Source organism: Lithobates pipiens, unplaced genomic scaffold, assembly GCF_037356315.1.
Source record: "Lithobates pipiens isolate NorthernLeopardFrog02 unplaced genomic scaffold, aLitPip1_a1.2 Scaffold_8, whole genome shotgun sequence".
Taxonomy (NCBI): Eukaryota; Metazoa; Chordata; class Amphibia; order Anura; family Ranidae; genus Lithobates; species Lithobates pipiens.
The window spans coordinates 363,396,216-363,418,082 of record NW_027507903.1 but is presented as its reverse complement, the minus strand read 5'-3'; the positions used below and the strand labels follow the sequence as shown (position 1 = coordinate 363,418,082).

At 42.9% G+C, this 21,867-nt stretch overlaps 1 protein-coding gene across 3 annotated transcripts in view; it reads right to left on the bottom strand.

Moving 5' to 3' along the window:
- Nucleotides 1–21,867, bottom strand: part of TENM2 (teneurin transmembrane protein 2) — a 1,738,186-nt gene that overhangs the window by 143,778 nt on the left and 1,572,541 nt on the right. For all 3 annotated transcript variants that reach the window (XM_077473475.1, XM_077473476.1, XM_077473477.1), the window contains 3 exons: nt 19,470–19,737; nt 3,710–3,853; nt 713–962 (listed from right to left, as the gene is read on the bottom strand). In XM_077473475.1, coding sequence (XP_077329601.1) covers nt 713–962; nt 3,710–3,853; nt 19,470–19,737 — 662 coding nt within the window. The remainder of the gene's footprint in view (nt 1–712; nt 963–3,709; nt 3,854–19,469; nt 19,738–21,867) is intronic.

Genomic DNA, 21,867 nt, shown 5'->3' with positions numbered 1-21,867 from the left:
TATTCCCATGCAAGAATGCAAAAAACCTTCAGTCTTTACAAACACCTTAATTAAAACAGTGGCTAATAGATATTCGTTTTTGAAAAATGTCTTGGAAATTAGATGATAACAAAGGAAAAACAATAAAAATAATAAATCTTCAAAGACATAAAATGACATTTAATCCTGAAGAGGGCAACGCAGAATAAACAAGCAACACAAATCATGTACAGCAAGTAAATGTGCTGTACATTTAAAGGATTGTCTTCTGACAAAGATAAATGTCATTCTTAGTCCAGAGGACATTAGCAGAGCTCAAAACATCTGTTCAAAGTGTCACTTTCTCCTTCACTGATGAAGAGGCCAGTAACACATTGCTCTTCAATACACCAAAGGACTCCCCATCTGTAGAAATACCCTTTGTAAGTCTTTCAGTGAAGAAATGTGGTATTTATTGAAGGCCATATTCATATGGTAAAAGAAATACAGTCTTTTTTTGTAACTTACACTTTTAAACTATATTAGGTGATAAGTTATCTTTTTCAATATTGCTCATGCAAACAGTTTGGACAAACACATAATTACAATGTTTCACTGTCTAAAAGTATTTTGTGTGTGATGAACTAGAACATTTGTGGTTTTGAGTTGTGTCAGGTCAACTATAAAATTCATATTAATAAAAGCATGCTGCCTGACATTCCAGCTAACTTTTATGTCAAGATGAAAATCTCACCGAAGTTCCAAAATACTGGTGACATTTCTGGAGGGGAAGATGCGTCGTATGAAATTAAAATCTCCCACGAAGAGGCTTCCATCAATTCCAACTGCAAGAGCCACCGGAGCTAATAGCTTGTTACCTTCAGCGAGGCCATTGCAGCTGGGGCAAGAGATACTTCTTCTACGCCCGTTACCCATAATGCTCATGATTACAGCAGGTTGTTGTGAAAGAAACAGATTTTCTCCACTGCCTTTATGCAGAATACCTAGCAAACAACTTTACAATTAGTATATCAATAAGGAGTGAACAAACTTATTCAGCTTAATGTACAACTAAACATCTTTTCCCTTTCATTCTTATGCTGTTATCCTGGACACTTTATCTCTCTAAAGGCATATGTCTAAATGCACAACTAATACACACACAATTGTGTGTGATATATATATATATATATATATATATATATATATATATATATATATATATATATATATACATATATATACATACATACACTGTATATATATATATATATATATATATATATATATATATATATATATATATATATATATATATATATATTTATAGTTTTACTTGCCAAATTAATCCCTAGTTTAGTCCACTCAGTTGTACCAGAGAGCACAGCTAAGTTAAGACCTAAATTGTATCTGCTGCAGTTAAGCAATATACAACCTGGTTGCTTTCTATGTCCCAGCCTCTGATTTGATAGTTAGACCAAACTAAACACCCATGTTAAGGACCATCCTCACTGGAATGCATGGGGTGCACAGGTGTTTCGTGCAGCTGCATGCAGGCAACCTATCCAAATAAACGATAGGTGGCTGGCTGCATGGATCTCCAAGTGCTTTCAGGAGTAAAAATCTATGCAGGTTCAATGCACGGATCAGAAGACAGTCTGTCTGTGTTCTAATCTGTGCATCAAACTCACACAGATATACAGTTGGGGATGAACTTGGAGATCCATGCAGGTTTGTGCAACCAGTTGCCTGTCATTTATTTAAAAAAGCTATCTGCATGCAATTGTATAGAACACCTGTGCATTTCACGTGCCTGAGGATGGACCTTTTCACAGGTGCACAGATCAATATGCTCATGTAAATGAGGGCTAAAGGATCAATCAGTATTTGTCCAATTTGAGAGATTTTTCCTTTACCTTCTGTCCTGTAGAGACAACAAGATATAAATCCCCTTTCAGACAATTTTCGACAGAACAATTGTCCCCTTAGGAAGGTTTCCCTTCTATTCATTTTCTGGTAATAAAATAAAATTCTAGAATTTCCTTTACTTTCAGTCCTGGTGAAAGTGGGTCACCAAGACAAATTGAGAGAGTGAAGCTACCCAACAGGGACAAAGACAGCCAGAAAAAACTCTTCCATACTATTAAAAAAAGGTTTTTGAGTTTACATACATGTTATAATAAACATCATCAAACAAACACAATCATAAACACAATTTCTTCAAAAGCAATCATCCAACCAAATGCCCAATTACAATTTTGTAATGATAAGATAAACTGGTAACCATCCTGAAAGTTTATACACAGATGTACGATAGGAATAAAAGCACTTTGAAAATAATGTCCTCCATCAAAACACCGGGGAAGTAAATTAACACCTAAATGCCACTTACAATACAATAAGTATAGCTATATCTACCAGCTACTACTCAAACCTCCATAAAGCCACAATTATACCTGACACCATTACATTAATATGTCATGAGTGAACACTACAATGTCTGACTTTACAGTATTTCAACGGTTAAGACTAGAATAATATAATACTGCACATAATTAGTTCAACTGTCTGTCTAGAGATAAAATTAAAGTGGAGGAATGGTGTTAGCAGTCTGCTAGTTTGGAATTAACATTGCAAATACAGATACAGAGTTAGTAGTTAATTTTTTTTTCCATATTTCTAGTTTTAAAAATGGAAGCAAATTGATTAGAGATCATTTCTGCCAAGCCTAGATGTTAAGAGACCCTGTTATCTTTTTAAAAAACTGCAATAACTGCACGCAAAACCTAAGTATTTTAAATGCTTCTTGCAGCATCTTTCCTGTCCATTAACAATTTTTTTTTCTGCTTGCAAACTGCCTCTGACCTTGGAGACAGAGGTGTTTCAAATACTGAAGCATACTAGTCTGTAAATGTTTCACTATCTGAAGTATCTGGATTGAATTGTGCAAATATTTGGTAGATCAAATACTAATACTAAAGAGCAGAGTACCAAGAACCCTAGGCTATAATTATTCAGGGTGATTAAAATTCTAAGTCCAAAGGTCCTGTATGAAATTCTGATATTAACTGTGATGGGCTGCTGCTTGTACTAGCACTATATTCACTGACACAACTGTTGGTGTAAATATGTGTAAATGGGCGTGGAAAAATAAGAAAATGCTCATAAGAAGAGGGGAAATATGTATCCAAATTATTGAATCAGTTATAAGAAAATTCCAACCTATCATATTATTGCTGACCTATTTAATAAGCCTGGTTAATTTTGTAACTAGCTACTGTAGTTTAAGTTTGGCTAAGCTCTTGAGAAAGTATTATCAACCATTGTTATAAATACCATAGATACTATTTTAAGATAGCTGTTCTTTACCTCAGTGTAACACTAAATGTATGCTGCTTCTGCCATATATTGGTCCAAGCTTAACTTCAGTTAATGGAGTATGGGGTCATTTTTCATAGGCAGTATAAATAGAGAGGTTGGGTAAGACCCAATAACAAACACTACCTGAGATCTCTGAATGAATGATCTAAGGCTCCTTATTGGCTACCTACGATCTTATATCATTTATATATTTTATACAGTACATTCATTCTTTTACAATGAGAATGGTATGTTTTTTTGTTTCCCATTTAACAATTTTTGCCTAGTTTTGTGATGAACCAAGCCTTAATATCAGTAATTCCTTGGATGCTTTAGACAAGCTGTTGTGATGTTGGATTACAAAGTGCTCACTTGTAAAATTTATACTTACCACTTTTTACATTTAATATGTGGTGCTTATCTAATGACCAGCCTCCAAGGTTTGAGGGATCCAACTCATACCCTTGTAATGCTGCTGTCCTCTTTTCCCATAATATAAGGCCAAGGCAAGTTTCATACTCAAAGCCTACAGACACTGAAATAAAGAGGCAAGATGTAAAGCATTATGTTTTTCTATGAAGATATAAGAAACATTGCTATAAAACATCGAAAATATAACTAAGAAATGCACACTATGGATATGTAAGATATATTAGCAAAAGTCTAATGCTTTAGGTACCATATTTATTGGTGTATAACACACACAGGCGTATAACACACACCCTAATTTTAAGGGGTCGTTTCAGGAAAAAAACTTTCGACAGTCCCCTGCACAGTACACAGACCCCCTGAACAGCACAAGGACCTCCTGCACAGTACACAGACCCCCCTGCACAGCACATGGACCCCCTGCATAGCACACAGACCCCCTGCACAGTATCACAACCTGCACAGCACATGGACCCCCTGAAAAGCACATTATGCAGACCCCTTTCCCTGCACAGTACACAAGACTCCTTTCATTATAATGCCCCCTGCACTCCCAGGAGACTGGGGGTGAGACTGAGCACTGCCAGCATACTCTAAAGTTGAGAAAACATCACTGTCAGCCCCTTCTCATACACCGCTCCTCCTTTGTGACTCACATTGTAAATCATTACTTACAGCCCTTTCTCTTACAACATTCCTCTTGTGTCACTCTCAATGTAAATGGGAGCCTGTAATACCTCAATTAACGCCGCTCTCTCATGGACTCGGTCATGTGCGGTTTAACCTTAAACTACGTAGAGGGTTCTTTACTGTAAGGGTGGCAAGGATGTGGAATTCCCTTCCACAGTCAGTGGTCTCAGCGAGGGGCATTGATAGTTTCAAGAAACTATTAGATAAGCACCTGAACGACCACAACATACAGGGATAAGCAATGTAATACTGACATATCATCACACACAAAGGTTGGACTTGATGGACTTGTGTCTTTTTTCAACCTCACCTACTATGTAACTATGTAACTATGTGACTCTCCTCTGCTGTCACATGACCGATCTCCTCCTCCAATCAAAAGCTACACTTGAGGAGGAGGCAGAGCGAGAGGAGGAGAGCGGCCAGAACCAGCAGCGTTATTTGAGGTATTACAGGCTTTCATTTATTTTGAGAGTGACACAGGAGAAACGTTGTATGAGAAAGGGCTGTCAGTAATGTTTTCTAATCTTCAATGTATAGCAGCGCTGTCCCAGGGCCAGGGGAAGTGGGGCAGCCGGCCTGACACCCTCCAATGGGTGGCACCCAGGGGGCGGACCACCCGCTCCCCTACCCCCTTGGTAAGTAAAAAAAAATATTGGTGTATAACACGCAGGCAGGGTTTACCCTCTCTTTTCAGGCTAAAAAATGAGTGTTATCCCCCGATACATACATAATTATTAAAAATTACCAAATATACATGGTATTTGAAAAAACAGTATTAGCAATGTAGGCGAATACATAAGTGAAAATATTTTGAATAATATAGAACATACCATATAAATCAGAACACTTTGAATAATAGAGGCCTGTCGCTAAATTCTTTTTCTTCTGTACGCTTATGGTTTAATAGTTCATCTTTTTTCTATCGCTTAGAACATTTGCAGCATGTTGATAAATGATGCTATCTGTTCTTTGTACTTTTGTATTCTTTACAAGCTGATGCTCTGAATCCAAGATTTGTAAAGAGATCTAATAGCAATTTCAGAGGTTTTAACATCATAAATATATATCTTAATTCATTTTGCTTTCCAATTAATTTGTGAGGCTATAATTTGGAGATGCTCTTTTCCCAAAGGTCTTAAGTGGAATTTTACAATAATATCTTGTTAGCAATGTCAGGTTGAAATAAGCCATGAACAGCTTTGTTGTGTTGATAATAATAAAATTAGACATGAGTGAGAGACTAATAAGGAATTTTCAATAATTAGGGTGATGATTAAACAAACTCGTCAGTGCTTGCAAATTGTCACTTGCTCATTTTTGTCATAGCTTGGACTTTGCTCAGGAAAAATACAACTGCTAACTGAATTCTAAACATGACAACTTTCCAGAGAATGAATGCTGAGATAGTCCATGGCAAAAATAAAAATCAATGTGGGACTGTGGCTACAGTGCAAACTAACTGAAAATTGGTTGCCACCATTTTTTTATATAAACAAACATACATGGGTTAACTTAAAGAGGAAGTAAACTCTCCCACTCTGATGCTTATTTTAATTTAGTCCATTATAATAAGTCATTATCAAACCACTGTAATCCATCCCAAACTTTAAAAAACTTTCCAGGGGTAAGCGCCATCTTAAGTATTGTTTCCATTGTTGAGTCCACAGTGGAGTGTATTTCCGCCCTTACATTGAGCACTTCCTATACTGTTAACCAAGCCTCTTTCTCAATACAATGTTTCCATGGCAACCCTGCTCCCCTGTTCATAGCTGACTTGTTTTATTTCATAGTATTTACTTGTGCCAGTTATTTAGTTCTTGCCTTTGTCAGTCTTATCAGCTTCAGCTGATAAGACTACAGTAATGATGTCCCATGCCCAGGTTTACATTCCATGTGATGTCACACGGTCACATGGGGTGTAGGAAGAAGCTCTAAGTAATTCGGCAGTCTCTTGGGATTTCAGTGTTGTGTGCTGTAGGAAGTCACAGAGTGTGCCGTAAATCATTGGAGATCTGGGCATGCTCAGTGACATCATTCTAAAGAACAAAAAAGATTACAACAATACTAAGCAAGTAAGGAGATATCTACAAGCAGTGTCCATTTGAGTTTTTGTATGCTGATTTATATGGGACAAAGTTGTGGGGAGAGTTTACAATCACTTTAACCCCACTGTATATGCCATGGTATGGCATTAAAGCATTACCATAAGCAACCACTGTGGATGTATTTGTATTTGTACATCAAATCAAAAAACGTGGATATATTTTTACTAACTACTGTGCTAAATATTCTATAATAGTAAGACCTCACCTGGAATATGCAGTTCAGTTTTGGGCACCAGTTCTCAAAAAGGATATCGGGGAACTGGACAAAGTGCAGAGAAGGGCAACCAATCTGATAAGAGGCATGGAGGAGCTCAGCTATGAGGAGAGATTAGAGGAACTACATTTATTCACTCTTGAGAAGAGGAGAATAAGGGGGGATATGATCAACATGTTCAAATATAAAAGGGGTCCATATAGTGAACTTGGTGTTGAATTATTCTCTGTACGGTCAACCCAGAGGACACGGGGGCACTCTTTACATCTAGGGGAAAAGAGATTTCATCTTCAAGTACGGAAAGGTTTCTTCACAGTAAGAGCTGTGAAAATGTGAAATAGACTCCCACCAGAGGTGGTTCTGGCCAGCTCAGTAGATTGCTTTAAGAAAGGCCTGGATACTTTCCTGAATGTACATAATATAACTGGGTACTAACATAGGTAAAGTTGATCCAGGGAAAATCCGATTGCCTCTTGGGGGATCAGGAAGGATTTTTTTTCCCTTGCTGTAGCAAATTGGAGCATGCTCTGCTGGGGTTTTTTCCGCCTTCCTCTGGATCAATTGTGGGCATAAAATTGGGTATATTGGATTGTACGATTATTTTTTATTTTATTTATTTGTTTTTAAGGTTGAACTGGATGGACTTGTGTCTTTTTTCAACCTGACTAACTATACAATCTCCATTAATAGAAAAACTGATAGGCTTTCTTCTATTAATCAGTCCATAATCAACCTGTTGCATCTCAAGAAGAGTTGGGTAAAAGATATCCTCCCAAGGGGACACAGACAGCCAAAAATAATCCGATAGGGAATTTAATCAAATGTTTTAGGTATGCATATACTTTTGGGTTGAAAAAAGATTGAAGTTAAGTTCAACTTCTTACAGTTTCTTCAGCTTTGGTCATTGAATGTCCAATCGTGCAAAACCAATTATTTGGTTTATGTTGGTGACAATAGCCCATATAGCAAGCAATTATGCTGCACATTGTAAAATGACTTGCTAAGCTATTGCTAGACATGCCAGGCTTCACAAGTTTGCTGCACAATTGCAGCAAGTCCGCATTGCATGACTCCAGATCAACTTTGGCAACATTCGACAAGTCTGCTGTAAGTTCTGGTTCAGTTATGTTGTGCAATAGTCAGCCCACCCCAGGGGTCACTGTGGCTGAATTTTCATGCTGTAGACTTGTGAAACTCTTGCTGTAGACTCGCCACTGCAACTTTGCTCTTAATAGAGATAAAAAAAAAAAGCGTGGGGTCCCCCCAAATTCAATTACCAAGCCCTTCAGATCTGGTATGGATATTAAGAGGAACCCCACGTCAAATAAAAAAAAAAAATGACGTCGAGTTCCCCCTAAATATTCATACCAGACCGAAGGGTCTGGTATGGATTTTAAGGGGAACTCCACGCCAAATAAAAAAAAATGTCGTGGAGTTCCCCCTAAAAATCCATACCAGACCCTTTATCCAAGCACGCAACCTGGCAGGCCGCAGGAAAAGAGGGGGGGATGAGAGAGCGCCCCCCCTGAACCATACCAGGCCACATGCCCACAACATTGGGAGGATGCTTTGGGGGTCTGTGACTAGTGATGGACGAACTTCCGACGGGACGTTTCGCGAACGCGAAATGCGAACGGACCCAAACGTTCGCGAAACAGAACGTTCGCCGCGGGCCCCATTGACTTCAATGGGAGGCGAACTTTGCAAACCTTCATGTCGAATTTGCGGCCACGTGGTAATTATTAGGGGGTAAAACGTAGTCCCACCATCTGGACAATGACATAATACATGTATGAGGTGAATTTGGGATCGATAACTACAAGCATTTTTATTTTATTTGGGAAATTGTTCTAACAATTCAGGACTATGGAGCTAATGAAGGCAATGGAGGAGAGGGAAGGTCAGGGACCAGGGTAGGCAAAGAAGAGGGTGCAGGAGATGATCACCAGCAGCGTGACATACCGGAATGACACATGCACCGTGATAGAGGCATCTGACAGCAGCACCGTAATACAGAGCACTGACAGCAGCACCGTGACATACAGCGCTGACAGCAGCACCGTGACATACAGCGCTGACAGCAGCACCGTGACATACAGCGCTGACAGCAGCACCGTGACATACAGCGCTGACAGCAGCACCGTGACATACAGCGCTGACAGCAGCACCGTGACATACAGCGCTGACAGCAGCACCGTGACATACAGCGCTGACAGCAGCACCGTGACATACAGCGCTGACAGCAGCACCGTGACATACAGCGCTGACAGCAGCACCGTGACATACAGCGCTGACAGCAGCACCGTGACATACAGCACTGACAGCAGCACCGTAAGCAGCCCCAGGAGGAAGTCAGCACAGCACAGGGATGGTGTGATCCCCTCATAATAAGAACCCCCAGGAGGAAGTCAGCACAGCACAGGGATAGTGTGATCCCTTCATAATAAGAACCCCCAGGAGGAAGTCAGCACAGCACAGGGATATCATAAGCAGCCCCAGTAGAAATATGACACCGCTCAACCTCTTCAAAGAGGAGGGTAGGGGCATATAGTACGGTGTGCTTTTTTGGGTCAAGGAAGTGAGCCAAATGAATTAAGAAGGTCTGTGTGCTTGATTAAAAAAATAGTTTATAGACATATACATGGTCTACTGGTCACATGTGTTGAATTCCTCCGAGATCCATGCCTCATTCATTTTTAGAAATGTGAGGTAGTTAACACTGTGGTGAGCTAGGCGAGTACGCTTATCGGTCACAATCCCCCCTGCTGCGCTGAACGTCCTTTCGGACAGGACACTGGATGAGGGGCAAGCCAACAGTTCGATTGCAAATTGGGCAAGCTCTGGCCAGAGGTCAAGCCTGCCCACCCAGTAGTCTAGGGGTTCATCACTCCTCAGAGCGTCCACATCGGCCGTTAACCCAATGTAGTCGGACACCTGACGGTCTAGGCGTTCCCTGATGCTGGATCCGGATGACACCTGTCGATGGGTCGGCTGAAAGAATGACCTCATATCCGAAGTCACCAACACATCTTCAAACCGGCCTCTTCTTGCAGGCGCTGTTGGATTGGTACCCGCAAATCCTTCTCTGGGAGTGGGAATTGCTCCTCTGCCAGCGCACGCAAAAGCAGAATGCAGCATTTCTCGAAGCAAGGCCTGGAAGTGCTGCATTCTGACAGCCCTCTGCGACGGCGGTAACATTTCCGCCATTTTGTGTTTGTACCGGGGGTCTAAGTACGTTGCCACCCAGTACTGGTCCTTGACCCTCATGCTTTTTATACGGGGGTCCCTATTAAAACACTGGAGCATGAAGGCCCCCATTTGCACTAAAGTGGAAGCGGTGTGGTGGCCTGGCTCCTGCTCATCATCCAGGATAATGTCGTCCTCTTCATTCTCCTCTCCCCATCCACGCACAACAGGGATCCCAGAAAGGTTTAAAGCATGCTCTTCTTGCTCCTGCTCATCCGCCCCGGCACCATCCTCCTCTGACTCCTCATCAGACTCCTGTTGTTGACTTGTCTCAGATAGAGTAGCCCCCCCTGGGAATTCATCCAGCATTGCGACTTCCTCATCTTCCCGCTCCTGCTCCTCCACAGCCTGATCAATGACACGACGCAATGCACGCTCCAGAAAGAAGGCATAAGGTACCATGTCACTGATGGCGCCATGGCTGCGACTGACCAGTTTGGTGATCTCCTCAAATGGCCGCAGAAGTCTGCATGTGTCGCGCATGAGCAGCCACTGGCGCGGTGAAAAAAAACCCAGCTCCCCAGAACCGTTTCTTTCGCAGAGTTCATACAGGTAGACGTTAACTGCACGTTTCTGCTGGAGCAGCCTATCAAGCATATAGAAGGTTGAGTTCCATCGCGTCGGGCAATCGCAAATAAGACGTCTGACCGGCAGATGGTGTCGCCGCTGAATGTCAGCAAGGCGAGCCATGGCCGTGTAAGATCTTCTGAAATGGGCCGAGATTTTCCTTGCCTGCCGCAAGATGTCCTGGACCCCAGGGTATTTGACAAGGAATCGCTGCACGACCAAGTTTAAGACGTGTGCCATGCACGGCACGTGCGTGATTTTGCCCTGTTTCAATGCGCTAAGCAGATTGGCACCGTTGTCACACACCACTTTACCAACTGTCAAATTGAGCGGTGTTAGCCACTCATCTGCCTGTGAACGCAAAGCTGAAAGGAGTGCCGGGCCAGTGTGGCTCTTTGCTTCCAGGCACAACAGACGCAGCACGGCATGGCAACGTCTCACCTGGCATGTGGAATAGGTTCTGGGGAGCTTGGGCGGTGCAGTGGAAGAGACGCTAGCAGCGGAAAAGGAGGAGGCAGCTGAGGAGGAGAGGGAGGAGGATGGAGTAGGAGGAGGAGAAGAAGAGTCAGGCCTGCATGCAATCCGTGGCGGTAAAACCAAATCTACACGGGTGCCACGGGTTACATGCTTGACGGCCGTCAGAAGGTTCACCCAGTGGGCAGTAAAACTGATATACCTTCCCTGCCCGTGTTTGCTAGACCACGTGTCTGTGGTCAGATGTATCTTGGCACCGACACTGTGTGCCAGAGATACATTCACTTGCCGCTGAACATGGCCATATAGCTCTGGGATGCCCTTCTCTGAGAAATACTTCCTTCCTGGGACCTTCCATTGTGGTGTTCCAATGGCCACAAATTTGCGAAAGGCCTCCGAGTCCACCAGTTTATATGGCAGTAGTTGGCGGGCTATGAGTTCTGACAAGCCAGCCGCCAACCGTTGGGCAAGAGGGTTATCCGGCATCATCATTTTTTTACGCTCAAACATTAGGCCCACGGAAGCCTGCCTTTTTGCAGAAAAATGTGAGCTTGGCGTGATGGAAGGTGGAGTGGAGGACAATTGTGAGGAGAGAGGAGAAGGAGAAGTAGAAGACGAGGCTGGACGGTGAGAGCCTGCAGTGTGGCTTTGTGTGTTCCGTTGCTCCCACTGGGCTCGGTGATGGCTGCTCATGTGCCTTCTTAAGGCGGTCGTCCCTAGGTGAGTATTGGGCTTACCGCGACTAACGCGTTGACTGCAAAGATTGCAGATGGCAACGCTATTGTCAGCAGCGGACACGTTAAAAAAAGCCCACACTGCGGAGCCATGTGCCGGTGTCCTGGGAGCGCCAGATGTGACCGTACATGGTCGATGACTCGCTCCTGATACATTTGCAGTCTGCTTTGTCCCTGCTGTGCAATGTAAGTCATTGCTGCTTCTCCTCCCTATCTGCTGGTCCATATCTCCCTCTGAACTCCCCTCCTCTTCCTCTCTTGTGGGCACCCACGTGACATCACTAGACACGTCATCATCAACGTCACCTTCCCCACCGCTATAAGTAGAGATCTCGGAGTAGGCAGCAACACCGGGGACCAACCTCCTCCTTGGGCTGATCTGGGTACTGGCGTCAGACTGCTGAGTAGCGCTTGTTGCTACCTCCTCTTCCTGATCCAATACCAAGAGTGGCTGCGCATCAGAAATGTCCTCTTGATATGGATCGGAAAATAATTCCAGTGACTCAAGCGGAAGGTATGTGGTGGTGGTGGTGGTGGTCGTGTTGTTGGTGGTAGTGTCTTTGGGGGTGCACATAGCAGAGAGTGAAGAAGAGGGTGCAGATCGAGAGGATGAGGAGGGTGCAGAAGAGTAAGGCTGAGCGAGCCACTCAACCAAGTCTGGTGCATCCTTTAAAGTAATTGAACGCACCTTCTGCAACTTCCCACTTTGGCTCAAGCCTGTTGCTCCTGCCCTACCCCTACCACCCCTGCGGAAGGGCCTGCCTCTTCCTCTGCATGTCATTTTTTAAATGACCCTGTGACAAAACTCTTAGTCCCTATACCGCTGAAGGACTGCTGCAGTATAGGTGAGCGGTCAGCAGTGGTGCACGTCAACCCTATCTATTGTGGACCTATAGCGGTCCTTACAGAACAGCAGACTGTACCGCACTCAAGCCTATGTACCGTAGCACCCTATACCAAGTTACCAGTCCTTATAAGAACTTTTGTGGACCAAGCAGGTTGTGTATTAGTGTTTAGCAGACTGTACGTCAGTCCCTATACCGCTGAAGGACTGCTGCAGTATAGGGCAGCGGTCAGCAGTGGTGCACGTCAACCCTATCTATTGTGGACCGATAGCGGTCCTTACAGAACAGCAGACTGTACCGCACTCAAGCCTATGTACCGTAGCACCCTATACCAAGTTACCAGTCCTTATAAGAACTTTTGTGGACCAAGCAGGTTGTGTATTAGTGTTTAGCAGACTGTACGTCAGTCCCTATACCGCTGAAGGACTGCTGCAGTATAGGTGAGCGGTCAGCAGTGGTGCACGTCAACCCTATCTATTGTGGACCTATAGCGGTCCTTACAGAACAGCAGACTGTACCGCACTCAAGCCTATGTACCGTAGCACCCTATACCAAGTTACCAGTCCTTATAAGAACTTTTGTGGACCAAGCAGGTTGTGTATTAGTGTTTAGCAGACTGTACGTCAGTCCCTATACCGCTGAAGGACTGCTGCAGTATAGGGCAGCGGTCAGCAGTGGTGCACGTCAACCCTATCTATTGTGGACCGATAGCGGTCCTTACAGAACAGCAGACTGTACCGCACTCAAGCCTATGTACCGTAGCACCCTATACCAAGTTACCAGTCCTTATAAGAACTTTTGTGGACCAAGCAGGTTGTGTATTAGTGTTTAGCAGACTGTACGTCAGTCCCTATACCGCTGAAGGACTGCTGCAGTATAGGTGAGCGGTCAGCAGTGGTGCACGTCAACCCTATCTATTGTGGACCTATAGCGGTCCTTACAGAACAGCAGACTGTACCGCACTCAAGCCTATGTACCGTAGCACCCTATACCAAGTTACCAGTCCTTATAAGAACTTTTGTGGACCAAGCAGGTTGTGTATTAGTGTTTAGCAGACTGTACGTCAGTCCCTATACCGCTGAAGGACTGCTGCAGTATAGGGCAGCGGTCAGCAGTGGTGCACGTCAACCCTATCTATTGTGGACCGATAGCGGTCCTTACAGAACAGCAGACTGTACCGCACTCAAGCCTATGTACCGTAGCACCCTATACCAAGTTACCAGTCCTTATAAGAACTTTTGTGGACCAAGCAGGTTGTGTATTAGTGTTTAGCAGACTGTACGTCAGTCCCTATACCGCTGAAGGACTGCTGCAGTATAGGGCAGCGGTCAGCAGTGGTGCACGTCAACCCTATCTATTGTGGACCGATAGCGGTCCTTACAGAACAGCAGACTGTACCGCACTCAATCCTATGTACCGTAGCACCCTATACCAAGTTACCAGTCCTTATAAGAACTTTTGTGGACCAAGCAGGTTGTGTATTAGTGTTTAGCAGACTGTACCTCAGTCCCTATACCGCTGAAGGACTGCTGCAGTATAGGGCAGCGGTCAGCAGTGGTGCACGTCAACCCTATCTATTGTGGACCGATAGCGGTCCTTACAGAACAGCAGACTGTACCGCACTCAAGCCTATGTACCGTAGCACCCTATACCAAGTTACCAGTCCTTATAAGAACTTTTGTGGACCAAGCAGGTTGTGTATTAGTGTTTAGCAGACTGTACGTCAGTCCCTATACCGCTGAAGGACTGCTGCAGTATAGGGCAGCGGTCAGCAGTGGTGCACGTCAACCCTATCTATTGTGGACCGATAGCGGTCCTTACAGAACAGCAGACTGTACCGCACTCAAGCCTATGTACCGTAGCACCCTATACCAAGTTACCAGTCCTTATAAGAACTTTTGTGGACCAAGCAGGTTGTGTATTAGTGTTTAGCAGACTGTACCTCAGTCCCTATACCGCTGAAGGACTGCTGCAGTATAGGGCAGCGGTCAGCAGTGGTGCACGTCAACCCTATCTATTGTGGACCGATAGCGGTCCTTACAGAACAGCAGACTGTACCGCACTCAAGCCTATGTACCGTAGCACCCTATACCAAGTTACCAGTCCTTATAAGAACTTTTGTGGAACAAGCAGGTTGTGTGTTAGTGATTAGCAGACTGTACGTCAGTCCCTATACCGCTGAAGGACTGCTGCAGTATAGGGCAGCGGTCAGCAGTGGTGCACGTCAACCCTATCTATTGTGGACCGATAGCGGTCCTTACAGAACAGCAGACTGTACCGCACTCAAGCCTATGTACCGTAGCACCCTATACCAAGTTACCAGTCCTTATAAGAACTTTTGTGGAACAAGTGAGTTGTGAATGTTTAGCAGACTGCAGCAGAAGGGCAGCAGTCAAGTATAATATCCTTTCTATATTTGGAAGAAAGAATATTATACATGTACAAGCCTATTACTGTACCACTGATACCAGTCCTGAAAAGAACCTTTGTGGAACTAATAATAACAGCAAGTCTTTAAAATTACCCTCACTGCCTGACAACACTGCTTCCTTCCTGTCCCTATACAAATTGGCAAAAAAAGAGAACGATTAGTGGTTACTGGAACAGCTCTTTTGTGGACCTTGATAGTAACAGCTAATGATGATGATGATGATGATGATGATGAAAGACTAATCTGGCTGTCCCTGTAGCATACACCGTCCTTTCCCTTTCTCTAAACTAACAAAAGACACTCAGGCTGCTGCAAGAATCAGCAGCACAGCAAACCTATCAACACCTAACACCTATACCAGTCCTGAAAAGAACTTTTGTGTACCAAATAGCTAGTGGTTTATCTCTCCCTACTCCACACAGGAACCTGTCCCTATCGTAACAGAAGAAAGAATGTAAAATGGCCACCGGATCGGGTGTATTTATAGGTTAGGGGGAATGTACAAGTGTCCATGTGCTGTCATGTCTCAATTGGCTGTCCTGTATCACATGATAAACGTGTCACCAAAGGTTAAAGTTCTTGTATACATTAAACACGTAAGTCCGCCGCGGCGAACGACGGAAAAAGGCGTTCGAACGTGCGGACCGCGAATGTCGGAAATTCGCCGCGAAACGACCGCCGGGCGAACCGTTCGGCCATCACTATCTGTGACCCCTCAAAGCACCTTGTCCCCATGTTGATGAGGGCAAGGGCCTCATCCCCACAACCCTGGATGGTGGTTGTGGGGGTCTGCGGGCGGGGGGCTTATCAGAATCTGGAAGGGGACCCCCAGATCCTGCCCCCCCCTGTTTGAAATGGTAAGGGGGTACAAATGTACCCCTACCATTTCACAAACAAAGTGTAAAAGAATGTTAAAAAAGACAAACACGCTTTTGAAAAAGTCCTTTAAAAATAAAAAAAATAAAAAAAAGATTCCAGCGGTGGTAAATTCACTCTTGCTATCCAGCGATGGATGATCATCTCTCCGGGGTCCAGTGATGGCTGATCTGATCCAGCGACGGGTGATCTCTCTCTCCAGTCCAGCGCAACTCATCCAACATTCCTCTGTCTCCACTGGTGGAGACACTGCGGGGATCCCGGCAGCCTGACATTTCTTATATGAGGAGGGTGGGGCCACCTGTCACCTGACCCCGCCCCCCTCTGAGGCAGGGGGGAAAGCCTGGCTTCCCCAATGACGTGTGGGTGACCCCGCCCCCTATGATGTAACGCAGGTTTCTGGCGGGATCTGGGGGTCCCCTTGTTAAAGGGGGCTTCCAGATTCTGATAAGCCCCCCGCCTGCAGACCCCCACAACCACCGGCCAGGGTTGTGGGGATGATGTCCTCATCAACATGGGGACAAGTTGCTTTGAGGGGTTACAGACCCCCAAAGCATCCTCCCAATGTTGAGGGCATGTGGCCTGGTACAGTTCAGGAGGGGGGCGCTCACTCGTCCCCCCTCTTTTCCTGCGGCCTGCCAGGTTGTGTGCTCGGATAAAGTGTCTGGTATGGATTTTTAGGGTAAACTCCACATCATTTTTTTTTTATTTGGCGTGGAGTTCCCCTTAAATTCTGGTATGGATATTTAGGGGGAACCCCACATAATTTTTTTTAATTTGACGCGTGGTTCCCCTTAATATCCATACCAGACCTGAAGGGCCTGGCAATTGAATTTGGGGGAACCCCATGCTTTTTTTTTTATCAATGACTTTCAATGACTGTTCTCTGTATTACGGGGAGCCGACAATTCATTATAGCCGCAAGTGATTTTAAATTACTTTTTTTCCTGCAGAAATTACACTTTGTGCAGGGACAGTTTTAAGCACAGGAAACATGCGCCACTTTACAGACATACTATAGACACCACCCAGGTACAAAATTTAACCTCCCTGGCGGTATGATTATTTCGGATTTTAGGTGCTGAAAGCGGTACAATTATTTTGCATGAAAATTTGGCATTTTATATTGTAGGCCTGTAATTCTTAGGAATAACTCACTTAAATCTGTCCAAACCAGAGTCTAGCAGACATCCCGAGTATGATAAAGTTTGAAAAATGAAATCATAAATTATAATATAATAAATAACTATAAATAATTATACCAAATAATAATATAACAATAATAAAAAATTATTCAATAATGTAATCAAATCAAAAACACTGAAATTTGCTCAGTTGCAGAATTGTCACTGTCATTACTTTTCAATATTTGATGACGGATCTCCGCACAAATTGCTATCCCTCAATTCTGTGAGTGATTCCAATTTATTATCGCTGTTTTCTAGCTGATCTAAAATCATTTTTGATGTAAAGTGACAGTTTTGGTTGCTATGAACAATCTCCAGTTTCCTGGCATAAAGAACAGTTTTTATATTATAAAACTGCATGCAGGGCAGACCACTAGGGACAAAGCGATTGTGAAATAATTACATACAGAAATGTAATCTGTAAGATTACATTATACTGTATGTATACTGTGTGTTTCACTTTTTGAATTTGGCGCTGATCTCCGTCCCCGTGCGTCGCAACGCTCGCAGGAAATGGAGATCGACTCCGTGATGAATCAAGCGGAGGACGAGCTGCTTGTACAGCGCGGAGACATCGCTGGATCCAGGGGAGAAGGTAAGTAAACCTACTCCTGCATACAGCCATGCGGTCCCGAGTCTGGCTCGGGGTTACCGCTTTTGGTACAAAACTTCCACCCAGAGCCAGACTTGGGAACACCGCCAGGGGGGTTAAAGGAATATTATATTTTTATTGTTTCGGTTTAAGAATGATTAAAATCAGTGCTCCCAAAAAAAACTGACGTTTTTAAAACTTTTTTTGCATTAATACATGTCCCCTGGGGAAGGACCCAGGTCCCCAAACACTTTTTAGGACAATAACTTGCATATTAGCCTTTAAAATTAGCACTTTAGATTTCTCCCATAGACTTGTAAAGGGTGTTCTGTGGCTTTTCGAATTTGCCGCGAACACCCCAAATTGTTCACTGTTCGCCGAATAGGCGAACAGGCAATGTTTGAGTTGAACATGAGTTTGACTCGAGCTCAAAGCTCATCCCTATTAAATACAAACAATCTTGTAATAGTACATTTTCCTGCATAAGGTCATGACCTTTAAGGAATGCCATTGGCCAAGTAAAGAAAACAGACTGGATGATTAAACACATCACTGTCTATTTCTCTTATTTCCATGATATACAATGATTTGTATGGATTTCTTTTGACAAAATTTGATATGAGCAGTCATTTTCTCTGAGTTTATTTATATCCTTTTTATTCATTATAATATGTGCCATAACAGTTACCTTTAGCTATTGCTACTGCCTTTGTGGCAATGTCTCATAGCAACCAGGAAACATAGTGAATTGGTCTGGGAATGTGATGGTGCTGTCAGAGTACCTGAATGCTGTGTACTGCTAACTATATATATCATTGCATCTTTATTACTGAACACATTTAAAATAAGTATAAAGATTCCCAACATCTGAACATAAGAAGGTTAGCGCCAGGGGCATAATCTAGTATCATGTGCATACTTGTTAGAGACATATTTTTTGGCAGAATTATGTATTGATCATGATATTCATTTGTCAGGTGGGTATATGACATCATGATGGTGTCAATGGTGGGTTGCACTTTTGATTAGTTTACAAGGATCCTTGGTGACTTTGTACATGACTTATTGTGATTTTGAACAGTGCAAACTTTTGTACATTTCATGCATTTTAAATATCTGATGTAAGGAGTGTATAGGATGAAGGTTTATTTAATCTCACTGGCAGCTTTAAGAAGCTTCACAACAATAGCATTTTCTCACAATATGCTGTGTGAGATAGAAAGGGAAAAGGGGATCCAGCATTAAAGGATGTTCCAGGATCACACCAAATTACACACAGATATACCAATATCAATGCAAAGGGAGGATTTGCCACCTAGAACAGATCAAATTGATATATGTCTAATATTTTCAAACATCACTGTGAAACTGAGCTGCAACTCCAAAGAATTCAAAAACTAAAAAAATCTGGTTTAGCTTTTCTAGCGCCAGTAACCATGATTTCAGAGAAAACATGTTTCCTTAATAGGTTAGGGTGGTAATGATAGCAACCAACAACTCAATATATTTATATTTCAATATCCTACATGCATCATGGACCATTGCACATTAATATATAAAGCATTGATCCCGATGGACAATTTATCAAGCAGGATATTAAAATGGTAGTATATAGAGGGTTGCTGGTTTCATTAATTTGGACATAGCAGCCACAATTCTCTTCTTTTCAGTGTACTTCTCTTGCTCTCCATGTTCATGATGCTGTAAAAATATTGTAAATTCTACCATAAAAAATTATACAGAGCAAACCAAACTCACCTACAGCATCTGACAGTCCATACACCCTCTGACTGTAAGCATCACTTTTATCCCAGACAAATGTATAAGCTAAATTTGGTGAAGCCTGGAAGGTCTTCTGGAACAGATGTCCTTCAACAGCCACCATCAAATGGACTTTGATGAGATTAACAGGAACCACAGACTGGGTCATTGTGATTTTTAACAGGGACTTGTATCCAGGGGTTCGAGAACTCAAATAGCAAAGTCTTAGGTTTGAGCCTGGCATCTCTATCTCTTCATGGAGAACCTAAGCAAAAAAGAGAACATTCAATATGAAGCTTCTCAAAAAAACAACAACACTTTTTACATTACTATTCATATAGTGAAACAAGTGTATAAGCAGTGCCACAATTAAAATATCACACTAATACAGGCTCACTTGCTTTCGCTTGTAAAAGCTGATTTGTATTTAAATTAAATGACATTTGTCATAACAGCTACTGATTTTCTCAAATTGTTTTTTCATTCTCTGCAGTTTCGTTTCTTAAAGTGAAATTCTATCTTTTTACCTATCAGACTTTAAGTATTTTAAGTCTTTAAAATAATTCTCTGTCTGCAATATTTTTATTATGCACATACAAGTATTTGGTATTCAGTCACCCCTTCACATACTTCTTCATTTATGAGTAAGCTAAACTGTGAATAACTCTCACCGATGATCAAGTTCTGGTCATTCCAGTTGCTGTTTGTTTCTTTATACATGCCCTGGCATTTAATAAAATACATCCTGAATAGAGGCATGTTCACCAAATGCTAAATGACAGCTTAAGATGTGATTTTCTACCAACTCCATGGCTAGCGAGTTTCACCAGAGAACTAAAAAGTTGGGTTTCAAAATCTCACACTTATATCCAAATCACAATGGAGCTAAAACTGTGTATAACAAAAAGCAAAGAGAACAAATTGGGAGAAAAAGGAGCTAGATAGTTAACTGTGTGAGAACCTGAATTAAATGATTGTAGCCCTTCCTTCAAAACAGAATATTATGAGAGCTATGAAAACAAATGAGCGACTTAGTAAAGAATCAAGATTCTACTCATGCATGTGTATATTCAGTATAACGCTGAAGCAGTTGAAGCATTTAGTTAAAGTTAAATATAAAACAATATTTTTTTGATGAAAACATATATTTGATACAATCAGATGTTTCTTGCTTGTACTTGGAATTTCTATTTACAGAATCATATATCTATCTACAAAAACAGAAATTAACTAATTCAGATAATTCCCTTTCTTTTTCTGGTGAATGCCTTTATATTATCATAAATTAATGTAATCATCACCACCAATGTCAGAACCGTCTTTAACACAGGGCAAAAGGGGCAGCTGCCCTGGGCCCTGCCATTTACGGGAGGCCCACCAAAGCAGCTGCCCCTTGAGCCCACACTACCCGCAAATTGGGATCTCATGATAACACCGCAGAGCGCAGAAATACATCGCTCTATTTCCTGGTCAGCAGGGCAGGGGCAGGGCCAGGAGCTGCCACTCTGACCCTGCCACATGCAGCTTATATGTTTGAAGCTGAAATTGGAGTAGGAGCACTGAGAGCCTAGCCTCCAGATCTCTTCGAGTCCTGCCCCCAGACCTTTGTGAGTCCCTCCCCCAGACCTTTGCAAGCCCTGTGTCCAGACCCCTGAGGGCCCCGATGCTTGATGTCTGAGGGCCTCGAACCTGTACCCCTGAAGGCCCCGCACCTGGACCTCTGAGGGTCCTTCATCTGGACATGAGGGCCCCATACCTGGACCTCTGAAAGCACCATCCCTGAATCAATGAGGACGGATGGTGAGCCTGGCTGGCTAGGTAGGTCCTTCTCCCCATAGAGTGCTTGTTGACTGTTATCCTAGCCCTGACCTGTTGTTTATTAACAGTATAGCTGTACACTGCTGATAGGTAAACATTTTAAATGGTTACTTAGTTGATCACCTCCTGTACTCTGGTCTCTGGTTATCTCCTGTATTAGAACCGCAGTCTTTGGTTACCTCCTGTATTAGATCCGCAGTCTCTGGTCATCTCCTGTACTATATTTGAAGTCTCTGGTTATCTCCTGTACTAGATTTGCAGTATCTGTTCATCTCCTGTACTAGATTTGCAGTCTTTGGTTATCTCCTGTATTAGATCCACTGTCTTTGGTCATCTTCTGCAGTACATCTCTCAGTGAGCAGTAATGATGTGCAGTAACCTCTAGCAATGAATGATGAAGCAGAAATTATGTTGTAACCTCTAATAACCATTCAGTGATCGGTAATAATATGCCGTATCCTCTGGCGACCAATTGCAATTGCTGCCTGATCTGCTTCATTAAACTGATTTTGAATCTTACTGATATTTGTTATATGTCTATGAACAGTTGGGGGGCCAAGAAAATGTTTTCCCATGG